This window comes from Ursus maritimus, unplaced genomic scaffold (genome assembly GCF_017311325.1).
Source record: "Ursus maritimus isolate PB19 unplaced genomic scaffold, ASM1731132v1 scaffold_1, whole genome shotgun sequence".
Classification (NCBI taxonomy): Eukaryota; Metazoa; Chordata; class Mammalia; order Carnivora; family Ursidae; genus Ursus; species Ursus maritimus.
This window is the reverse complement of record NW_024423343.1, coordinates 791,673-811,855: the sequence shown is the minus strand read 5'-3', so window position 1 is coordinate 811,855 and position 20,183 is coordinate 791,673. Positions and strand designations below refer to the sequence as shown.

General features: G+C 48.9%; 1 protein-coding gene across 3 annotated transcripts in view; it reads left to right on the top strand.

Moving 5' to 3' along the window:
• Nucleotides 1-20,183, top strand: part of FARP2 (FERM, ARH/RhoGEF and pleckstrin domain protein 2) — a 105,804-nt gene that overhangs the window by 57,744 nt on the left and 27,877 nt on the right. For 2 of the 3 annotated variants that reach the window (XM_040637989.1, XM_040637993.1), the window contains exons 8-13: nucleotides 786-933; nucleotides 8,213-8,308; nucleotides 10,286-10,449; nucleotides 10,762-10,830; nucleotides 11,328-11,385; nucleotides 13,845-14,097. In XM_040637989.1, the coding sequence (XP_040493923.1) occupies nucleotides 786-933; nucleotides 8,213-8,308; nucleotides 10,286-10,449; nucleotides 10,762-10,830; nucleotides 11,328-11,385; nucleotides 13,845-14,097 (788 nt within the window). The remainder of the gene's footprint in view (nucleotides 1-785; nucleotides 934-8,212; nucleotides 8,309-10,285; nucleotides 10,450-10,761; nucleotides 10,831-11,327; nucleotides 11,386-13,844; nucleotides 14,098-20,183) is intronic. The other variant, XM_040637999.1, reaches the window with a different exon arrangement.

The window sequence follows — 20,183 nt, the reverse complement described above, 5'->3', positions numbered from 1 at the left end:
AGTGTCTGCTGAAGATTCTCTCTCCCTCTGCTCCTCCCTGCCACTTGTTTGCTTGCTCTCTCAAATAAAAAATCTGACATAAAAAAAAAAAAATCCAAAAGCTCAGATGTTTGGAAGTAGGAGGAAGGGTTGTTGATGGAGATCTCGCCCCACATGTAGGGCTCAGGCCTTGACTAGGGTGCTCTGACTAGGACCCTCTCCCCTTGGCCCAGCTGTGCCCTGAGCAGCCCCCTCCTGGAGGCTGGTCCGTGGGACATGGGTCACGGGCTCTTCTCTAGGAGCATGACTGGACTATGAACTTGAGAAATGTATTTTTATTCAGTTTCATAATTTTGTCCTTATAAAAGTATATTCTAATGGTTAGAATTGTACATTATGAAAACTTTTTTTTATTAAAGTACTGAAATGGGTTGAATGAGATACTGATGTTATCTTTGGTATTTCCCACATTTAATATTTGTCTCTGCGTGTAACATTTGCATGTGACTGTGTCAGTATTTAGGACGAAGTATGAGGCTGAGCATGTAGTGAATAGAAAGAGAACATTCTGCCCGTCAGGAAATGGATTATAGGATAAAAGGAAACAGTTTCTTTGGTCTGTGTGTGCAGTATGCTGCATTTCTGTGGGTAAATAAACTTACAGTGTGCGGTCCACTCAGAAACAAACTTCCTGCGTTGGATTGTTCTATTATGTTTAGTTTTCCTAATCAATTTTGTTATGTGTTTTGGCTTCTTGAGAACTGAAGTTGTTTTCAGTGCTGTGATCATGCCGTCCTTTATTATAGGGGCCAGACGCCTGCCGAGTCGGATTTCCAGGTGCTTGAGATTGCCCGAAAGTTGGAAATGTATGGCATTAGATTTCACACAGCTTCTGACAGAGAGGGGGCCAGAATTAACCTGGCTGTTTCCCACATGGGTGTCCTCGTGTTCCAGGTAGGGAGGGCGGGGGTGTGCCATGACTTGGTGGGGCTCGATTTTACACGTGTTGGTCAATTTTTGTTCTGATGCATGAGGTCTTGGACTTGGAGGAGGAACCTTGCATATCTTCTGATCCCACGTCTCGCCCCGTGGAGCAGTTCTTTCCTTGTCCCTGTCCTCACTGTCACAAAGCCCTCTGCCCCCCCTCCCCCGCAGGGCACCCGGTCACATGCCACCTCTGATGTTGACCCATAGGTCATCCCCATAGAACCTTCACCTGAAACACTGGCTCCTCCCTGCAGAGCCGTCTCCATGCCTCAGGCGTGGACCTGCGGCAGGTCTGGACGTGCTGCACTGTGAGGTGTCTGCGGTCGTCATTTCAGGACATAAGAATAGAACAGACCGGAAACTATCAGAGCCTGTTGCGCATGATAACTGTCAGTACAATCTTCAGGAATCTTTGTGTTGGTTATGTATGGAGAGGCAGATGGCTCTGTAAAGGGCCACTAAGTTCTGCCTGCAGTGAAGCATGTGTGTGCTGGGGTTCGTGGTATGGAAACGTCTGAAAGCAGCTGCTAGAGCACAGGTCTCCGTGGCCTGGAGATGCTGGAAGGGCTCCCCACGTCCTCTTACCCAGGCTCAGTGGCCCACTTGCTACTGTGATCCCCCCTCTTTTTTTTTTTTCTCTTTTTTAAAGATTTTATTTATTTATTTGACAGAGATAGAGACAGCCAGCGAGAGAGGGAACACAAGCAGGGGGAGTGGGAGAGGAAGAAGCAGGCTCATAGCGGAGGAGCCTGATGTGGGGCTCGATCCCATAAAGCCGGGATCACGCCCTGAGCCGAAGGCAGACGCTTAACCGCTGTGCCACCCAGGCGCCCCTGATCCCCCCCCTCTTGGGAGCCCTCTGGTCTGGCCTTTGCAAAGCTGTGGGCCTCCAGTTGCGCGTAGACATCCTGCAAAGGCCTGCTCCGCGCTGACCACCATGGGAGGGTGTGTCCCGGGAGTCCAGGGGCTGCATTAGCAGCTCCTTCCTCTGTGGGCTCTTGTTAACCTATGGTCACCTAAACAGCTCAGCTGATCCAGGCCCCCATAGCCAAGCCACACGTGTACTCTTTTTCTTTTCCTTTCTTTTTTTAACCTAGCCATCAAATTTTCAATTTCCTATTGGGGAAAAAAAAAATCTTATTTTGTAAACAGAATGTTAATTGTGTTCCATCATATACTGACTGACTGGTGGAGACCACACCAGGCACACTGAGTGAGTTGATGGACCCAGGGCCTTCCACACCTGCTTGCTCACATGACAGTTCCTGTATCGTGCAGAGATGAAAATCATACATCCACCCCAGTTGAGGTGGGGTAATTTTTCCAGAAAAGGATAAATAATTTGTAACTGGAAGAAGTTAAAAGCAGGGATTAGAGACTTCAAATTAAACACATTAGATGGTATTCATTTTTATTCCCTCAAACCCCCACCAGAATGACAATGAAGGAATTTTTTTTTTTAAGTTTAAACTAGTTAAGAACAAAGACTGGAAGAGGAAACCACGGAAGGTGAGTGTCAGCGATGTTTTGGAAGTTGGGAATTGGGCAGATGAGTAGGAACGGTGCAGAATAGGAAAGACTGAAATCCCACAGCCTGCAGTGGGAAGGGGGGGTCAGGCTGCTGTGTCCCCAAGAGTTAGGAGGGGTGCCTCTGAGGGCCTGGGGCAGGCTGGGGCTGGAAACAGCCTGACCTCATCTGCGGGAGGAGCAGGTGCGGCCCCTCTCTGTGCCGGGAGAGGACGGGGTCTTCCTCTCCGGGGTATGGCTCAGACGGTAGAGATGAAGTGCCCCACTCAGAGTGGAGGTTTAAGGGAAAGCCTCTAATCTCATGTTGCCACGAGCCCTCCCTATGTCTGCTCCCCTGGAATGGTGGCCAGGCTGACATCTTAGAGACAGGAGACTGTGATGTCCAGAAAGTCCACATGGCCTTATGGGAACCCTGCAGGTGTTGACATGGGGGCATCCCATGGTAACGGGCCTGGGTCCTTACCCCAGCCCACAAAGAGTCTCCAGCCAGCATTTTAGAGCCTTCTGTTTTAAAGACCTTCATTCGGAAATACTTTCAATCTTACAGAAAAACTGTAAGAATTAGAACAGCACATAGAGCCCCCATGTGCCTTAACCCCAGCTTTCACCCGTTCCAGTATTTTACACCTTTGCTTTGTGGTTTGCGCTTCCCCCTGGCATGCTTCCTCACCCCCCTCCATGTACACGCACAACCACACATGAACACACATGCACACACAACTCTTCTGAAGCATTTGAGAATGGGTTGTAGACTCCAGAACCCTTGACCACTGAAGCCATATATTTGTAAGAATAGAACATTCCCTTACCGTTATCACTGAGGCAGCTGATGTGCTGGTCATTTTCCAGTCTTGTCAGCCAGCCAGTCGATGTCCTCCTGGCTGTTATCCCTGCAGGACAGGGCCCAGTCTAAGACACGGCATTTAGCTGTCGCACCTGCCGTGTCCTTCCAGTTAGAGCATTTAATTTTTTTCTTTATCTTTTAGGACATGGACAGTGTTGAACACAGTCCTTTTTATTTTTAACAGGACGTTGTCCATTTGTGGTGTGTCGGCTGTTCTCCTGGGTTTAGATTCAGGAGACACAGTTCCAGCTGGGCCAGTACCCAGGTGCAGTCACGTCCTTGACAGGGACTCACGACTGAGACACCACAAGGCCTCACTGGTGGTGTGAATCTTGATTCCTGCTTTCCAGTCCTTAATTACTAGTCTTGGTTACTAGTTACTAGCTTTAGTTATTAGTTGCTGGTTATTATAGTTATTAGTTTTTCTCTTTGGACCAGTAAGCAGTCCGTGGAGAGACACCTTTAAGACCATGAGGTTATCCTGTCCCTCACCAGGTCGCCCCTAGATCTCTCACCCAGGGGCCAGCTGGTCACAGACTCTTGTAATCCTGGGGCCTCACTTTTAAACTCAGATAACCAAGGATCACCAGAAACTTGAGGACATCCTCTCTCTTCAAGGACAGATATCAAATTAGTGTTCAGAAGAAACAGAGCCTGTGCCAGGAATGGAATGGAGAAACACTGTAGAATCCTCAGAGAGGACGCCGTCTTCTGTCTGTCCCACGGGCAAGATACAGAAAACTCGCTTTACACTGTGTCATGCTAATGAGGAGTAGGAATCGGACGTGTAAAATTTTTGTCTTGTAATTTTAAATGGTAGCCTTACCTGTAATAGTAAAATATTGGTAATTGATGATCAAGAGGTTGGTTCATCCATATTATGAAATGTCAGTCAACTGCACAGAGAATGTGGAGGTTTTCTGTGTCGTGATATTAGGGTATTCAGATGCACTGTTGCATGGAGCAAAGATTCAAGTGTGTGTAGTTTGCTACTGCTTGTGGGGAAAAGAGGGAGAATGACACACTCTTTACACCATACAAAATAAACAGGTGGCATTAATAGCCACTGGGAAGGAAAGGCAGCTGCAGGCTTTGGGAGTGGGTGAGAAGGGGCTTTTCCCTGCAGACTCATCCTTGTACCTTGAGGTTTTGAACTTTGTTGATGTATTACGGCCTTAAGTTTTCCGGAAAGCCTCATAGAAGAGAAAACCTGCATCTCTGAAACATGAGAGGTGTGCAGTCACAGGGACACACGGAGGACAGGAGCACTTGCGGATCTAGAAATGTGGTAGCAGAAAGGACCGTGCTTCAGAGTGAGGCTGTCCGGAACATGAAGTTGAGAAAATCTCCACAGAGCAGATAGAGGACTCATGATGCAGGAGGAAAGTGCCAATTCAGCACAGAAGACCCAACATCCAGCTCCCAGGAGGCCCAGAGGCCACAGCCCAGAGCAACGGAGGAAACCATTACAGAAATCATGTGAGAAACGTGTCCAGAACTTAAGGCACGAGTGTCCATATTGGAAGCGCCTACACGTTCCTAGTATAGTGGATGAGTAAAGATCACTGCAGGACACACCAGCATGAGATGTCAGGATGGAGGAGAGGACCATAGAGCTCCCAGGAGGAGAGGGAAGGAAATGGTATCTGGCTTGTCAGGGGCAACACCAGAAGCTGTGAGACGACGGGGCAGGCAGTGGTGCAGAACATGAAAGAAAATCATTTCCCACCCAGGATCCTCTGCCCAATCTAACATGACTTCTGTGCAGAGGAAATAAAAGCATTTTCCAGATATGCAGTTTTTCAAAGGTTTGACTGCTGAGCACCCTTTAAAGCACATGACCAGAGGAGATAACAGACCAGGAACAGCAGCAGAGAGGGGCCGCACGTTGGAGGCCGGGCCCAGGGAGCACCCATCAGCACACAAGCAGCATGGAGAGAATTGTTTCCTGGATCAGACCCCACTGAAGAGTTTAAAACTCTGCAGGGATGGGGCGCCTGGGTGGTACAGTCAGTTGAGCGTCTGGCTCTTGGTTTCAGCTCAGATCCTGATGTCAGAGTCATGAGGTTGGGTGCCACGTCAGGCTCCACGCTCAGTGCAGGGACTGCTTGGGGTTCTGTGTCTCCTTTTCCCTCTGCCCCTCCCATTTGTGCTCTCTCTTTCAAAAAAAATAAATCTAAAAAAAATTCTGCAGGAGCATCTGGGCTGAATTTATGATAGGAACACAGAAAATTGAATAAATGGAAAGAGGCACTTAGTATCTCAGGGAGAATTGAAAGTAAAGGACCAAAATAGAGTCATGATTCACCATGACTCAACCTGTGAGAAGTACTCACATGATCAGTAATATAAAAACCAGATTTAATATTCAGCCTCCGTGGAGCAGGTGTGGGAGGGCTCAGGAGGCCGGGTCTCCAGCAGGAGCGGAGCTGCTAAAGGGAGTGCTGTCTCAGCAAGAGGGCCCAGAATGGCTGGGTTTTGTCTCAAGCCTTCCTAGACGCTTATAATTATGCCATGGATTACTGGATAAAAATTAAAATGAAAGCATTAGCCCTGAGTGTTTACAGCCAGCGGCTCAGTTTTAAAAGTTGAAAAGTCTCAGAGTCTGTCAAGGTGAGGCAGAGTCCATGAACACTCCAGTCGTGATCGGGTTTTGTTTCTCCTTTTGACTTGTGACAGTGGTTAAAACCCTGGAATATAACGTCTTTTTCATTTTGACCAAAAGAGAAAGTGGAAAGGTGAGCAGGCTGACAGCACAGTGCGAGGCCTCTCGCAGCTGGTCTGTGTCTGTCTTGGGGGGCACAGTCTCTGCCTCGCTCACAGTCCCTGCCCAGGCACGTAAACCGTGTCTGGGGTTAAAAGTGGCCGGGGTGCGGGGGAGGGCACGGGAGGGATGTTTCTGGGTTTTTTTGTTGATGTTCTGTATTTGGGTTATTTTTGGTTTTTTGTTTGCTTTTTTTGATAACATAGTTGAAAATTTGAGCAGAAAGTAGAGTGATTAGTGTTTGGGCAGTAGTTGGAAATCTGGGATGCTTCAGTTCTCATGTAGACTGGAACATTCCTATCTGGGTTTTCAGGACACCTCTTAACTTGGGAGTTGTTTTCACGGAGATGTAAATCACAGACGATAAAGTTTACCATTTTCCAGTATATATTCATTTCTTCTTAGTGTGTTTACAGAATCACGCAGCCATCGCCCTGTGTAATCCGGAGTGATTTTAATCACCCACTGCCCGCCCTGACCTCCACTAAGCTGCACCCTGCCTCGGGCTCTCCTCCTTCTGGGTTCCGCACCTAAACCGGGTCCTCGCACCTGGCTTCTTCCTTTGTTTTCAGAACAGGTCCGCATGGTGGCGTGTGTCAAGTCCTATCCCCTTTTAAATTTGAAGGTTTTTGGAGTTTCCGAAGGGAAACTTCATTCCCTACTTACTGCCCCCATCTCAAGTTTGCAGAGAAGAGTGAATGATCATGATGTAGAGTAGAGGGGAGAACACCAGGAAGATATCTCAAAACATTGAATTTTTATTCTGAAACAATTCAAAGCTTACAGAAAAGTTACAAGAACAGTACAAAGAACTTCTTCACCCAAGACCTCCATCCAGATTTCACCAGTTGCCCTAATCTTGTTTGTTGCAAGAGATCCAATCTAAGGTCAAGCACCATGCCCTGTCATCTGCTCTTTCCAGTCTGGAACATTCTTCCTTCTTTCCCTGATTCTCATGATTACAGGCCAGTCATTCTGTGGAATGACCATAGTATGGGCTTGTTGAATACCTGCTGATGATCAGGCCCTAGGCTAAGCTTCTTGGGTAAATCACGGAAGTGACAATGTTCCTAGTAGGGCTGCGAGGTAGCCCGCAGTGCCATCTGTCCCATTGCCGGCGGTGTCAACATTAAGCACTCGGTCAGACGGCGTTTGACAAGCTGCTCTACTGCAAAGTTACTTTTTGTCCTTCGTGATAAATAAGCCTTTTGTGGAGAGAGAATTTGAAGCCATGTATATGTCTGGACATATACAAAAGCCATGTATATGTCTGGCTGGATTACTCTGATGGCTGCCAAATGGTGACTTTTTTAATGCCATTTTTTGTGCTCCTGGAAGGGTTTTCTCTCTGCTCTCTTACTTTGTATCACTGTGGACTCGTGGATTTGTATTAGAGTCGCATCACAATTTGAGTTATGACAATTCGGGTTATACTCTGACACTTGATAATCTGCTGCTGTCACTATTTATGTTGATCTGTGAATTGTCCCTCACTGGCCCTTGGACATCCCCCCAAGTACTCGCTTGTGTCCGGTGGGCACGTCCCATCCCGTTGAGCACTTGTTTACTTTCCTAGACAACAAGATATTTCAGGGTGAGTTTGTGCTTTGCCCACTTCACCCCAAAGACTGAAGAGCCCTGGTCTTTCCAGTGAAGTGTTGTATCTAGAAGCCAAGACCCATGTACACTCAGCGTGCCCGTTGCTGCTCCGAGCGTCAGGAGTTCACGCCACCAGCTCCCACTCCAGGGCAGCGTCCCACAGCCCAGCCCAGCATTCTCCCCTCCTGCAGCAAGAATCCCAGCTCTGCTCCCACCCTGCCTGGCCACCACCATTACTCCTCCTGACCACCCTCTTTGTTCAATATTGGAATTGATAAAAAGTAATTTGTAAGAAAGTCTTATCAAAGAAATGAAGTTACCCTCCTAAATTCCTATGTTTAGTATGGACACTTTAATTCAGAATCATCCCAGATATAATTATAAAATGTCAAGTGCATCGCTGTGCCATCTGGCAAGGTTGTAATGTAAACATTCTCTAGTTCATGAAAAGTTGTGTCTGTGTGTGTGTCTGGGTTACCGATGTGTCTGAGTGTTCATCTCTTGAATTTCAGGGCACCACTAAAATTAACACTTTCAACTGGTCCAGGGTCCGGAAACTCAGCTTCAAGAGGAAAAGGTTTCTCATCAAACTGCACCCAGAGGTCCGTGTAAGTATGATTTCAAGCACTTTCTGAATTACAAGAGAATTTATTCTCCTAGAATATTGACTTGGTAATTATTTTATGAATCACTTCCACATTATGCCGCAAGAATTTAAGGACAGGATTTGGACTTGGGGTGTGGAAGGGCTTTGGGTAATCTGCCCAGTAGGTCTTGCTACTGAGCGCGGGTCAGCGTCACTGAGGGACTGCTGACACCACTCATCGCTGGGCCGGCTTTCAGGTTCAGCAGGTCTGTGGTGAGAGAGAGAAGCTCGTATTGAGAACAGTACGTTGATTGCAGCATCTTTGTTCTCTAGGTCAGGAGGCTGAGACTCGAGGTATTTAACTGTGATCTGAAGCCCTATAGCAGATTAGCATTCGAGCTTCTGTCCAGAGTAAGGGATGTTCCCAGTATTCTCACGTATTCAGAAATTGACCTTTCGTTAGCTCTAATTGGAGAAGGCTTGATTTTCAGAAAATAAATACTCCTTCCTTTTGAGATTTTCAGTCGATAAAATAATAATTACATGTGAATTTGCTGAAATGGGTAAAGATGGAAAATAGTACATGTCTATACAGTCTGATAGGAAAAATCCAGTACTTGAAGAAATGCGAAGGTGTCCGCGTTGGTACATTCCCAGTGCACAGAGGAGGTTAGGGACTGAGAGCAGATTAGCCGCGCCGCTGTGGGGGGAGGCTGACGAGGCTGTCTCCGCGCAGACCCACTGGGAGTGGTGGGCAGAGAGGCTCTCCCTAAGCTTCTGAAAGGTGCTCTGTCAGCCAGAGCTTTGGTCACACAGCAGGTGCACGTGCTGCATGCATGTTTACTTTCTGTAGAAGCACGAAAGGGTGGCTTGTTTCTTTTTCTTTTCTTTTCTTTTCTTTTTTTTTTTTTTTTAAGATTCTATTTATTTATTTGACAGAGTGACATAGAGTGAGCACACAAGCAGGGGGAGCAGCAGAGGGAGAGAGAGAAGCAGGCTTTCTGCTGCTGAGCAGGGAACCTCATGCAGGGTTCAATCCCGGGACCCTGGGATCATGACCTGAGCCCACAGTGACACTTAACTGAGTGAGCCACCCAGGCACTCTGGACGGCTTAGTCCTTATTCAAATATTTGTTGTAGGAATGAAAGGAGAGTCTAAGGAATACTAAAAACATACACAAAATGCAGGTAAAGGGCTGCTCTTTTCTCTGAGTGCAAGAACTATTTCTGGTGCGGTTCTGACAAGCTAGGAAACAAGGGGGATCGCTGCTCCGGCACACTGAGGCTCAGAGTCACAACGACACCTGCCCGTGTCAGAGTTGCAGCTTGTATCCCTCAGCACTTAGATTTCAAAGACTGAATATAGGAGTCCAAGTAGGATAGTCTTTCTGGAAGGTAATTCGGTAGTATGTCACAGGGCTCAAAAATGTGCATTGTTGGGACACCTGACTGGCTCTGTTGGCAAATTGACCCTAGGGTCATGAGTTCGAGCCCCATGTTGGGTGTAGAGATTACTTAAAATAAATAAATACCATTGTTTTAATGTGCATTATTTTAAGCTCAGTATAACATTTCTAAGAATCTGAGGAATAACTATGAGAGAGAACTCAGTAGTGAGCCTTTGAAACTGTGTGTCCTGGACATCCAGAACTTCCCCAGAACCCCACAGGAAAATGATTGAGCAATAGCATATGAATACTTGTCTGACAGAGAAGACGCCCTGGTTTGCTGGGTGCTGTGTGTCACCAGGGTACACTTGTAAATGTCAGCAGTTGTGGAACCGTGGCTGACTGCATTCTTCCGATAATTTCTGCAGTGCCTATGTATATACTGCTTTTCTTCTCTTAAATGTAAATGGCACCGGAAGTCTTTATAGGTAACTTTCAGAAAAATATATTTTCCTAATTTTTAACATTGGAATAAATAGCCTGTTATCTGAATGCTTCCTCAGTGTTTTTCTTGAATTAGTTACTTTTGAACCTTTGTGTTTTGTTTCTAGGGACCTTACCAGGACACACTAGAGTTCTTGTTGGGCAGTAGAGATGAATGCAAGAACTTCTGGAAGATCTGTGTGGAGTATCACACCTTCTTCAGACTCTTTGACCAACCTAAGGCCAGAGCTAAAGCCGTCCTCTTCAGCAGGGGCTCGTCCTTCAGATACAGGTACGGCAGCACCACCCACGCGGGCTCTGGCGGCTTTGTGGGCTGAGGCTGTGGGTGTCCCTGTAAAAAGCAAGTGCTGTGAAATGTGTCAGAGAATTACATGCAGCTAGGAAAGGTGGCAAAAGCATATCAAGTAAAACAATGGAAAAAATAGCTTCGATAGGAACTGTAGAAAATCAGTTATGCTTCCTACAAAGCATAGCTTTAAAACAGATGTGTGAACTTAGAGGATCGGCAAGTGTTACTTTGCCTCTGTGGAAAATTAATGCTGTTATTGGTTCTTTTCTTTAAAATCTGAACCTTTATTCACAGTGGAAGAACTCAGAAACAGCTGGTGGATTATGTCAGAGACAGTGGAGTAAAGAGAGTTCCGTATGATAGGTAAGCACTATGGTCTTTATGCTGTGAAGTATGTGCCTTTCAAATCAGGAATACACACATTTTGACCTTGATCTGAACAGACGTCCTCTTACAGACATGAGCCTGTACTTTGACCCTGGAGTCACATTAGCTTTGGAGGTAGTGGGTGAGCATGGCGGTGCAGGTAGTGCGTGCAGCCTTGGCCCCGCCGCCGAGGCTCTGTGTGTAGTCTGGCTCACATAGGAGGTTTTCATGTAGCGTGGTAGCTTCTGAATCCGAAAATGCATCTTGCTTTTTTGCATGTGGAGTTTTTCTTCGATGTGGGGGATCCTTTTACCTCTTCTACAGCATCTGTTTTTTATTTGCGTTCTTGCCTTCTGCCACCCGCGTGTTTCTAGCTGGACGCCTGTGGCATGTTCTCAGACCTTAGCCCCATTCTTCCCCAGGGCACGGCTGTCCTCAGCACAGGTACCAGGAGAGGCGGGCGTGGTGGCTCACACCTTGTTCTCTGTTTGCAGAAGACACAGCAAGACTCGGATGTCTGTTCGTGCTCTGACTGCAGACTTGCCAAGGCAGGTTAGTCCTTCTGGTTGAAGCACACATGACGTTAATCACCTGCGCACTCCTTTGGAGGATAAGCTGGCACTGCTGTAACAGGAGTCTTAGAGTCAGTCCTGCTGTTTACATGGAGAGTCCAATCCTGGGGCTGTTTGCACAAGAGGAGTCCTAAGTAAGGAGAAAGCTTTGTGCATCGAGACGTGCGTTACGGTGTTTTTGTGACACTAGAAATCCGGAACACTACCGCCTGTGCTGGGTGACTCACTAGCACAGTACTGGGTGTGCCCATTCAATGAGGAGTGCTCGAAAACCACTAACGGTCTCGTTTTAGGAGAACAGTATATGGCTGTGGACACACGAGAATGGGTTGGCAGATGAAACTAGCAGGTTGCAAAGCGGCCTGTATAATAAGGTCCTCATTCTGAGCTGAAGTGACAAATAGATGCCCAGAGAGGATGGGCCAGAGGCATAACCCTCAGAGTCCCGTGTCCTCTCTGAGTGACAGGGCTCCAGGCAACTTTATTTTCTCTTCGTACTCTTAGTTTTCTGCAGTGGGCTCACACTGCTTTTTGTTTTCAGGAGAACAAATGTATGAATATTACCTTTATAAAAGCTTGCAACAGTGTAAAATGCCAGCTTAGGAAACTAGTTTACTTAATTAAACTATATTTACGGAGTGAGGTTTTTTTGCTGATATGCTAAGGGTAAAAAGCAGGAAACAAATTTATATCTATGTTTGGCATGATTACAACCATTAAAGCAAGGGCACACACGCAGGTGCACGCAAATACTTCACAGAAAAATACTCGGCCCCCGTGTCCAGAGTGTGGAGGCAGTGGACAGAGCCGGTGTGGCCGGACATGCTTCCCAGCTGCCCCAGTAGAAGCTTCCTGTTTTCAGGTTTGCATGTCAGCTTCCACAGCTTCCATTACACTCGCTGTCACCGTGAGATGTCGTCACTGCCCGCTCAGTAGCTGGAGTTTCATGTGGATGATTTTTTATTTCTGCACAATGTTAGTTTTTGTTGGCAGTTGGTCATTCATATTGTTACGGTATTTCCAGAAGCTACACTTGCACCTCACCTATCAAAGCTCATGTGTCCCAAACTTTTTAAATTGGATCTTTTGAATAAAAATGTTCTTTAGCTCTTCTAGGTATGTTTCCTATTTAGGAATTTTTTACTAAATCAGTTGAAATTAAAAGAATTTATTTTTGTTTTTTTAACAAAGCTCAACTTTTTGAATAGTCTAAAAGAGTATGCATGGGACCGGGGATGTACTGTATGGTGACTAACATAATATAATACAAAATCATTTAAAAAAATAAAAAAATAAAAAAAAATAAAAGAGTATGCATGGGGGCACCTGGCTGGCGTAGTTGGGAGAGCCGTGCACCCCTTGACCTGGAGGTCGTGAATTCGAGCCCCACGTTGGGCGTGGAGGCTATTTAGAAAATAAAATAGTATGAATATATAGCATGAATATCTAAAAATTGCATTTAAACTTTCAGTTCTGATATTGTCTTTTAAAAACCACAAGAGAGTGTTGACTTTGGTTGAATGATGAGGAAAAAGTGATGTGATGAGCATCTGAGCAGATTCACCTGTGCCTGAGAGCTGCTGTTTTGTTTCTGGTCGGTCACCACTGTGGCTTCTTCCTCAGCACTCAGCCGTGCTGCACACTGCTCCTCACACCCGAGTGACTCAGGACTGTTGGTTGATACTTTGGTCTAAACATGCTCTCGATGGTGATGTGCATGTACGAGTCATTCGGAGCTTCCTGGAGGCGTGACTGTGTCTTGTGAGGGCTCGCTCTGTGTCCCTGCGTGTGCGGCTGCGAGTGAGGGCCAGGCTCCCCCACCTCTAAGCCTCTTCTCGGTCGTGCTGGGCGCCGCACCGGCACTGCCGAAATGCCTCGCGCTCCTGGGCCGCTGGCCTTCATTGCCCATGTGAACGTACCAATGCACTCCGTCGCTCCCTGGCAGTGACCTGCTGAGCAGTGAGTGCCAAGTGCAGCAGAATCTGGATGTGTGTCCCCTGTGGGTGCTTTGCTTTAGGGTCTTGTTAGCCGAGTGGTAATGGCTCACACCCTCTGGCTGTGATTTGCTCCCCAGAAATGAAGAGCAACCAGCATGTCCTCGTGCAGCTTCAGTATGACACGGGACACCCGGGAGACATGAGTGCGCATGGCTAGGTTTTCACGATGGAAATTTTCTTCATTGTAGACATTTAATAACATAGGAGAAAAAATGAAATTATAAGGGATTTTAAACAGATGATCCTGGGTCCTTTTGGAATCCTGTCTGTATTTACAAATCTTCAGTTCTAATGGGGAAAGTCTGGTCAATTGCCCTTCTTAGCAGAGGCTGAGATAGAAATGTGTGGACATACTAGCTTGGGTCCAGTTAGCTCTGCAACTTTCTAATGGTAATTTGTAATTTTATGTGTTCCTTTTTTCTTCTTCACTTGTGATCCCCAGAGCATCTCATTCACCGAGGGCATGAGGACTTCTGCGTCCCCATCTTCAACAAACGCCTCCTTCTGTTCGGTTCCTACATCCCCTCTGGCCCCTCGAGGCCCACCCGATTTCAAAGACAGCAGTGGCTCCCTCACAGAGCCCCAGGCTCCTGATGCCAAAAGGCCAGCCGCAGAGAGGAGCACCGGAGCAGCAGCCGACAGCGACACCCGATGGGCCCAGTCCCCCGGGCCCCCTGCGCTGCAGCCTTGTCAAGGTGTTGGGTTTTGTCGTGTTGTCAGGAGTTGTAGCCCCAGCCGTTCTGTGGGGCGGAGTCACGACACCACTGTAGACCTAGACGCAGGGGGTGCTGGCAGGGAGCGCAGAGCCTCTGGGAAAAGCAACCGTGGGGGTGGGGGTGGCAGTGGCTTGGTCATGGGCTCAGCACCCCACACAGGGGAGCCTCCGCACAGCCGGCAGGGCAGTGTAGGGGGGCCTGTTTTCACATTGACAAACACCCGGCTACAGGTGTCTGAGGAGTTCATAGACGATGACCCGGCAGACATCTCTTTCTTCGCCGGAGGCTCAGAGGCCTTTTCCTTCCCTTACTGTGCTCTCGCCCCACAGGCTCCTTCCTGTGCTCACCCAGGCTCTGCCCCATCCAGCCCAGGCAGGTACCCCACTGACGCCATGCACATGCGTGTAGAACACGGTTTTGGATTTGAGGGAGAGGGTGGCTTTGGTGGCGATGTGCACCCCTCAGACACGTCCGAGCTGTTTGAGGTGAAAGCACAAGCCAGCCTGATGCACAGCCTGCTGAGCCCCTCGGAGACCAGCTCGCTGAGGAACAACCAGTCCGAGAACAGCTCCCTCAGCAACCTGCCACTGCACGGTGGATTGTCTGTGCGTACCCCCAGCTCGGCCAATCAGTCTGAGGCCAGCTCCATGGCCAACTTCCCAGCCTGCTCGGTCCGCTCCGAGGCCAGCTCAGCCTTCCAGCTCTCGGACATAATCGACCAGTTAGAGCAGCTCAGCTACCCACCCACCACAGCTGAGGACTCCAGCAGTACAGACACAGATTCCTGGGGTGCAGAGGCCGGGGCCCCCCTAGACGTGAGCCTTTTCTTCAGCAACCCTTTTGCGCAGACGAGTGGAGAGAGAGTCATTTTCGATTTGCAGAGCATAAAGAATTTGACTCCCGGAGAGCGGATAGATAAAAACCCGTCTTGACCAGTGCTGGGCTCCCTTACGGGATGACCCAGCCACACACCCAAGTGCAGTGAGCGCAGATTGTTGGCTTTTAGACATAGGAAGGGATTCTGTGTTTGGGGCTAGATATTCCTCTTTTTCCTAATCCTCTGATTATCTGTTTTGAATGTTGAAGGATAAAACTTTTGCTTAGAATGATGTTAAAAGGCTTAAGATAGTTAAGTATTTCTGGCTCGGGACTGATCAGTTAGTCTTTACAGCTTTATTTTTCTGGCATATGCTTTGGTTCAACTAAAAACTGGTGCTATACATGCTGAATGTTCCACGGTTCTGATTCACACTGACCTTTAATGGGGTATGTGGACTATGCCTCCTGCTGCTCATGCTTCACGGGGGTGGGGGTTCTGTTTGATTTGTCCAGCCACCGCACGAAATCTCAAGGATGCCCTGCAGAACCCAGACCCTGGGAAAGGCCGTGGAGGCCGCAGCTTCCTGCCTGCCGGGCTCTCCGGCTGCACGTGGCAGGGTCCCTGGCACGGCCCGGGGTGCTCTCTGCGCCAAAGGCTTCGTCCGCTAACTTTAGACTCAGATGTAGTGCTGTGTTTAGTTAGTGGGCTTGGAGAAGCTTTAAAATGCAATGTAAGTTTGAACTGTTTTCTTCAGAACCAGACGCATCAATCTGCCTGAGGGTTGGTGTGCAAGCTCTCCCCAGAGCTGTCTCCTTCAGACCCAGGGAGTGGGTTGCTCACCCCAGGAGCTCTGCTCATGTCAAAGCCTTGTGTTCTCTCTCTGTGGGAATGTCGTTTCCTTCAGGTCAGGTGGCTTATGATACACAGTCCCCAGCTGTTCTTAACAGACCCCGTCATGGACTGTGTCTGTTCCCGAGGCCTTGGGAAAGGTCACGTGAGCAGATGGGCTGAGGTGGCCTTGCCCACCAGGCGGGGACATCTGCCAGTGCCGTGGCCTGCACCACTGTGAAGTCAGGGCTTCTGCCCACGGCACAGACTGTCCCCGTCTGTGGATATCAGAGGAGAAGCCTGGACACACACTGTTGACTTTGCCAAATAAGTCCACAGTTTTGTTTTTTGGGTATCTGTAGCTTTTTCCTTCTGGTCCCATCTAGTGGAGCAGTGTTAAAGGCTAAGTTTCTTAAATGTCCCTCAGTAACTACAGGCCTCCCCTCTGTTCCTGTGTGCAGGACCTCGAATGCTCTGCCTTGGGGACACGTGAGCGCACACCGAGTAGCCCGCCGTCTGTTGCAGGAGCACAATCTTCCTTTTGTCATCAGTGTTGATTGGACACCAGCAGAGGCTTTTTGCTGAATGAATGTATAGATTTTCCATGTTTGTAGCTGCTTAAACCTACGCCACAGTCTCATTACTGTGGTCAGGGGGCCAGTGCATGGCATGTGCCCTCCTCACTTACCCCACCCCTTATCCCTGAGGCCTGCCCTCCGTGCAGTGTGAAGGCGTCGTGGCACTCCGTGTCGGCTGACTAGTGTCTATGGAGAGATGCCGTGACCTGGGGGGAGGGGCAGTGGGCGGGACATTTAGGAACCACGGGGTGGAAGAGCATGTTCCAGACACTTTGTTTCCCCTTGGTGTCACTCAGCAAACCACCTTGGATCTGTGCAGTGAGGAGTTACTCGCTGTTATGTGTGCAATGTTTTTCCTAGACCTTAGTCGTCAGAATGGCTCCCTCTCTTCTAATGAATGTGCCTGGCGTTGCCCTCAGCCAACCTAAGTTGTCGTGTGTCCAGTGTCTGGGCAGCAGGCCCCACGGGGGTGGGTTTGAGCCAGCCCTGCTCCCTGGCACAGCCAGGGCTGTGCACAGCGGCAGGTGCCTCCTCACCCTCTCGTCCTGGAGGTTCTAAGTACCCGCTGCTCTCCCGACAGCTTCTGCCGGGCCTTCCTGTAAAGGGCTGTTGTTTCTTCAATGAAACTTCATTTTCTGGAGTTCATTTTTTAGCTTTTTATTTAGAAAGTTTGCAAAATATGCAAAAGCAGAACGGGGAGCAAACACAGCCCTGCCACCCCCCATCCATCAGCGTTCCCAGAGGCGGACCCTGTGCATGGCCTCCGTCCTTTTCCTTCTCCTCCGTGTTTGGTGCTGTAGCACTTTCGTGTGTGACTGTCCTCAGAACTTCTGTGTGCACCTCTGGAGCTCGAGGACACCTCCTCGCATGGCACTACAGTCACAGAATCCGTAACCCCTTGTTGTCCTCTAATACAAGAGACGTACTTGAATTCGCCCTGTTGCCTAAAGTGCCTGTTAATACCCAGTGTATTCAAATTGGGCTCCAGACACAATCCGCTCACTGCACGTGGCCGTGACCACTCTTCCCATCTCATCTTGTTGAGAAGACCCCCACTTCGTGCCAGTGGGAGAAGCTGGGCCCCTGGTCCTGGCTCGTGTCCCTGCCTGTGCCACCACCTCTCTGCCCCTCCCCTGCTTCTCTGGAGGCTGGGCCCAGAGCTGCACGGACCCTGGACCACACACCCTCCCCCACACCCTCCATCGCCCCACATCCCCCATGTGGCCGGGGCCTCCACACGCGGGCAGCACATGGGGCAGCACGGCTCTGACGCTAGCCCAGCGCCTCAGACGCTCCGTGGGCACCACCGGAGCGGGCGTTACATCCAGATTCCTCTGGAGACATTTGTAAGAGCTTTTCTTTTCTTTTCTAATACGTTTAAGTTTGCAGATTTCCCTTTCTAGGGAAGCCAGTTACTTGGAAACCAGTCGTGCCTCTCCTTGGAGGTGCCTGCCGCTCGTGCCTCCCTCCCCTTTTGCATCTGGGTGAATCGTAACCCCCACCTGGAGGAAATTTTTGAGAGACCACGGAAAGTGAGCCCGAAGGACACTTAATGCTGCGAATAGCAGGCAGTTTAGGCAGCGACATTCTGTCTTATCTTAGTAAGAGATGGTTTACCATAAATACTGAGACCTCTGGGACGGTTCAGATTGAGGGTCAGTACTTCCTGAAGCAGCATTGGGTCTTTCTTTTGTTTGCTTATGGCTATGGACACAGTTGCCTTGTCTGCGGAAGCCCTCGTGTTGCGCAGTGGTTCTGTGCGTGCCGGATTCTAGGATGAATGTTCGTATCTCAGACATGCAGAGTGGTAGCCGGCACGTCTTACGTCCGGAGCCAGTTTGCTGAGTGTGCAGTTGAAAAGCTGAGTGCTGACAGTTTTCTCCTTGAACGTGCTGCCCTCTTTGGCCAGACGCAGGCCTCACCTCCGACAGGAGGGGCGCCCGCCCGCCCTGCACAGCCGGGAGCCTAGGGGCCACAGGCCGACAGCTGCCCTGCCACAGACAGTGCTGACTGCCCCTGGTGAGTCTGCCTCACAGAGCCCACCTGCTCTAGGCAGACTAGTTATTTTATTAGTTATCAAGCCTATTTTTGTATTTAAGTTTCCCAAGTCCAAGTATTTTATGTAAGCCAGTATATGAGTATCTAAAGTTTAATAACAGTAAAGTTTCGGTTTAGTGAGATTGACCGCACTCAAACAGCCAATGCTGTGTACTGTGTAACTTCTTACATCGCAGGTGTGGACGTGCGGCTCTTCTGTACTCCAGAGGGATTCTCTAAGTATGAGATTCGGTTAGGACTCCCCTTTCCACGTAGCACAGTGCAATCGTGTGATCGACACAAAAGAGTGAATTGGTGTCGGGTGTACAGCAGTGATTGGACAAATCTGATCGTGAGCTGTGTCCCCACACAACCTCCTGGCAGTCCCATGGACCATATTCCCCATGCTGTCCCTTTTATCCCCGTGACAACACACATTTTTAAAATAATAGTAACAGTAGATGGATGGACGATAAAAATAAGACCTCAAACCGTTCAGGGGGAAATCTGTAGCTCTGTTGGCCAGGTCGTTCCCCTGTGTTGTTCACAAAGTCCTTTCTGAATCACGCTGTGTAGTCATCCTTTGGTTTTCGGTACAAGCTCCTCCATGGGCAGCCCTGCCGGAGTCACTGTGAGCACCCCTCACGCTGTGGCTGTGGTCCCGTGGTACCCACACAGTGCGTGAGCCACGTCCCTGTGTGCGTGTGTTTGTGTGACGTTCGGTGTAGCGCCTGTAGTCTTCAAGGTACGCTTACCCCTCCTGCTTCATGGAACATCAACAAAGAGACCCATTTCTAGAACAGTGACGTCACAGACGACAATGTGACCGTTCTTCTGGGCACTTATGGTTTAGAATTTTAGTACATGTTCTCAGGGCCAAGGGGTCACTCTGCTGGGGTTTTGCTCTGGTCCTTGTCTTGAAGTTACGGAGCTTGTCATGCCAGAGCGCAGGTGGCCGCATTGGCCCCTCTCCACGCCGTGGCCATGCCTGAGGTGTCCTGGGGTGCTGTCTTTTACCTGAAAGCATCCACCCTCCCCTAGGAAATGTGGAAGAAAGGGACTAGCACTTCCTTACGCACTTAATTTATTCATTCTCTACAGGAAACAGTGATGTTGCCTGGTCCTTACAACATTTGTTTTCCACTGAAATTGCAGATATATACTAATTCAGAATTTGTTTATTCAATAAAATAAGGAAATATTGACTATGAACTTTGAAATGGACCTTCTAGCTTCCTTTCCCCCTCCTTGTTTATAGTTTTGACTTACATATATTGAAGATCATCTCACATATTAAATGAATCCCCGAAACAGCTACGTAATGTTTTCACAACCTCGTCACTGACGCCTCTTCCACTTCATAGGCGTCTGAGCAACAGACAGACACCATGACGCTGTACAGATGGACTTCCTTCAGGTGTGGACGGTGACGTCCCTGTGGAAGGCCAGCAGGGGGAAGGTGTCCTGCGTTTTTGCAGCGTTCGCTCACTCTCGGGGCTTTCCGCTCAGGCCTGACACGTGCGGCCAGCGTGCAGACGCGGACCTGGGGGGGGCTGTGTTCTGTGCTCTGGCCCCACCCCGTGCCTCTGAGGTGGTGGCCCGTGGAGGCGCTGTCCTTTGGCTGGTAGCGCGCACAGAACACTTGCTGTTGGCTGCTTAATTCTGAAGGTGAGAACATTGTTGCCCTTCTTCCCCCATCAGCTAGAGTCTACCCTATAAAATCTCCAACCCAAAGTGTAGCAGCTGCTCACATTCTGATCAGGTCTTTACCCCCATTCTGAACTTGAGTTTCCCACTTGGCC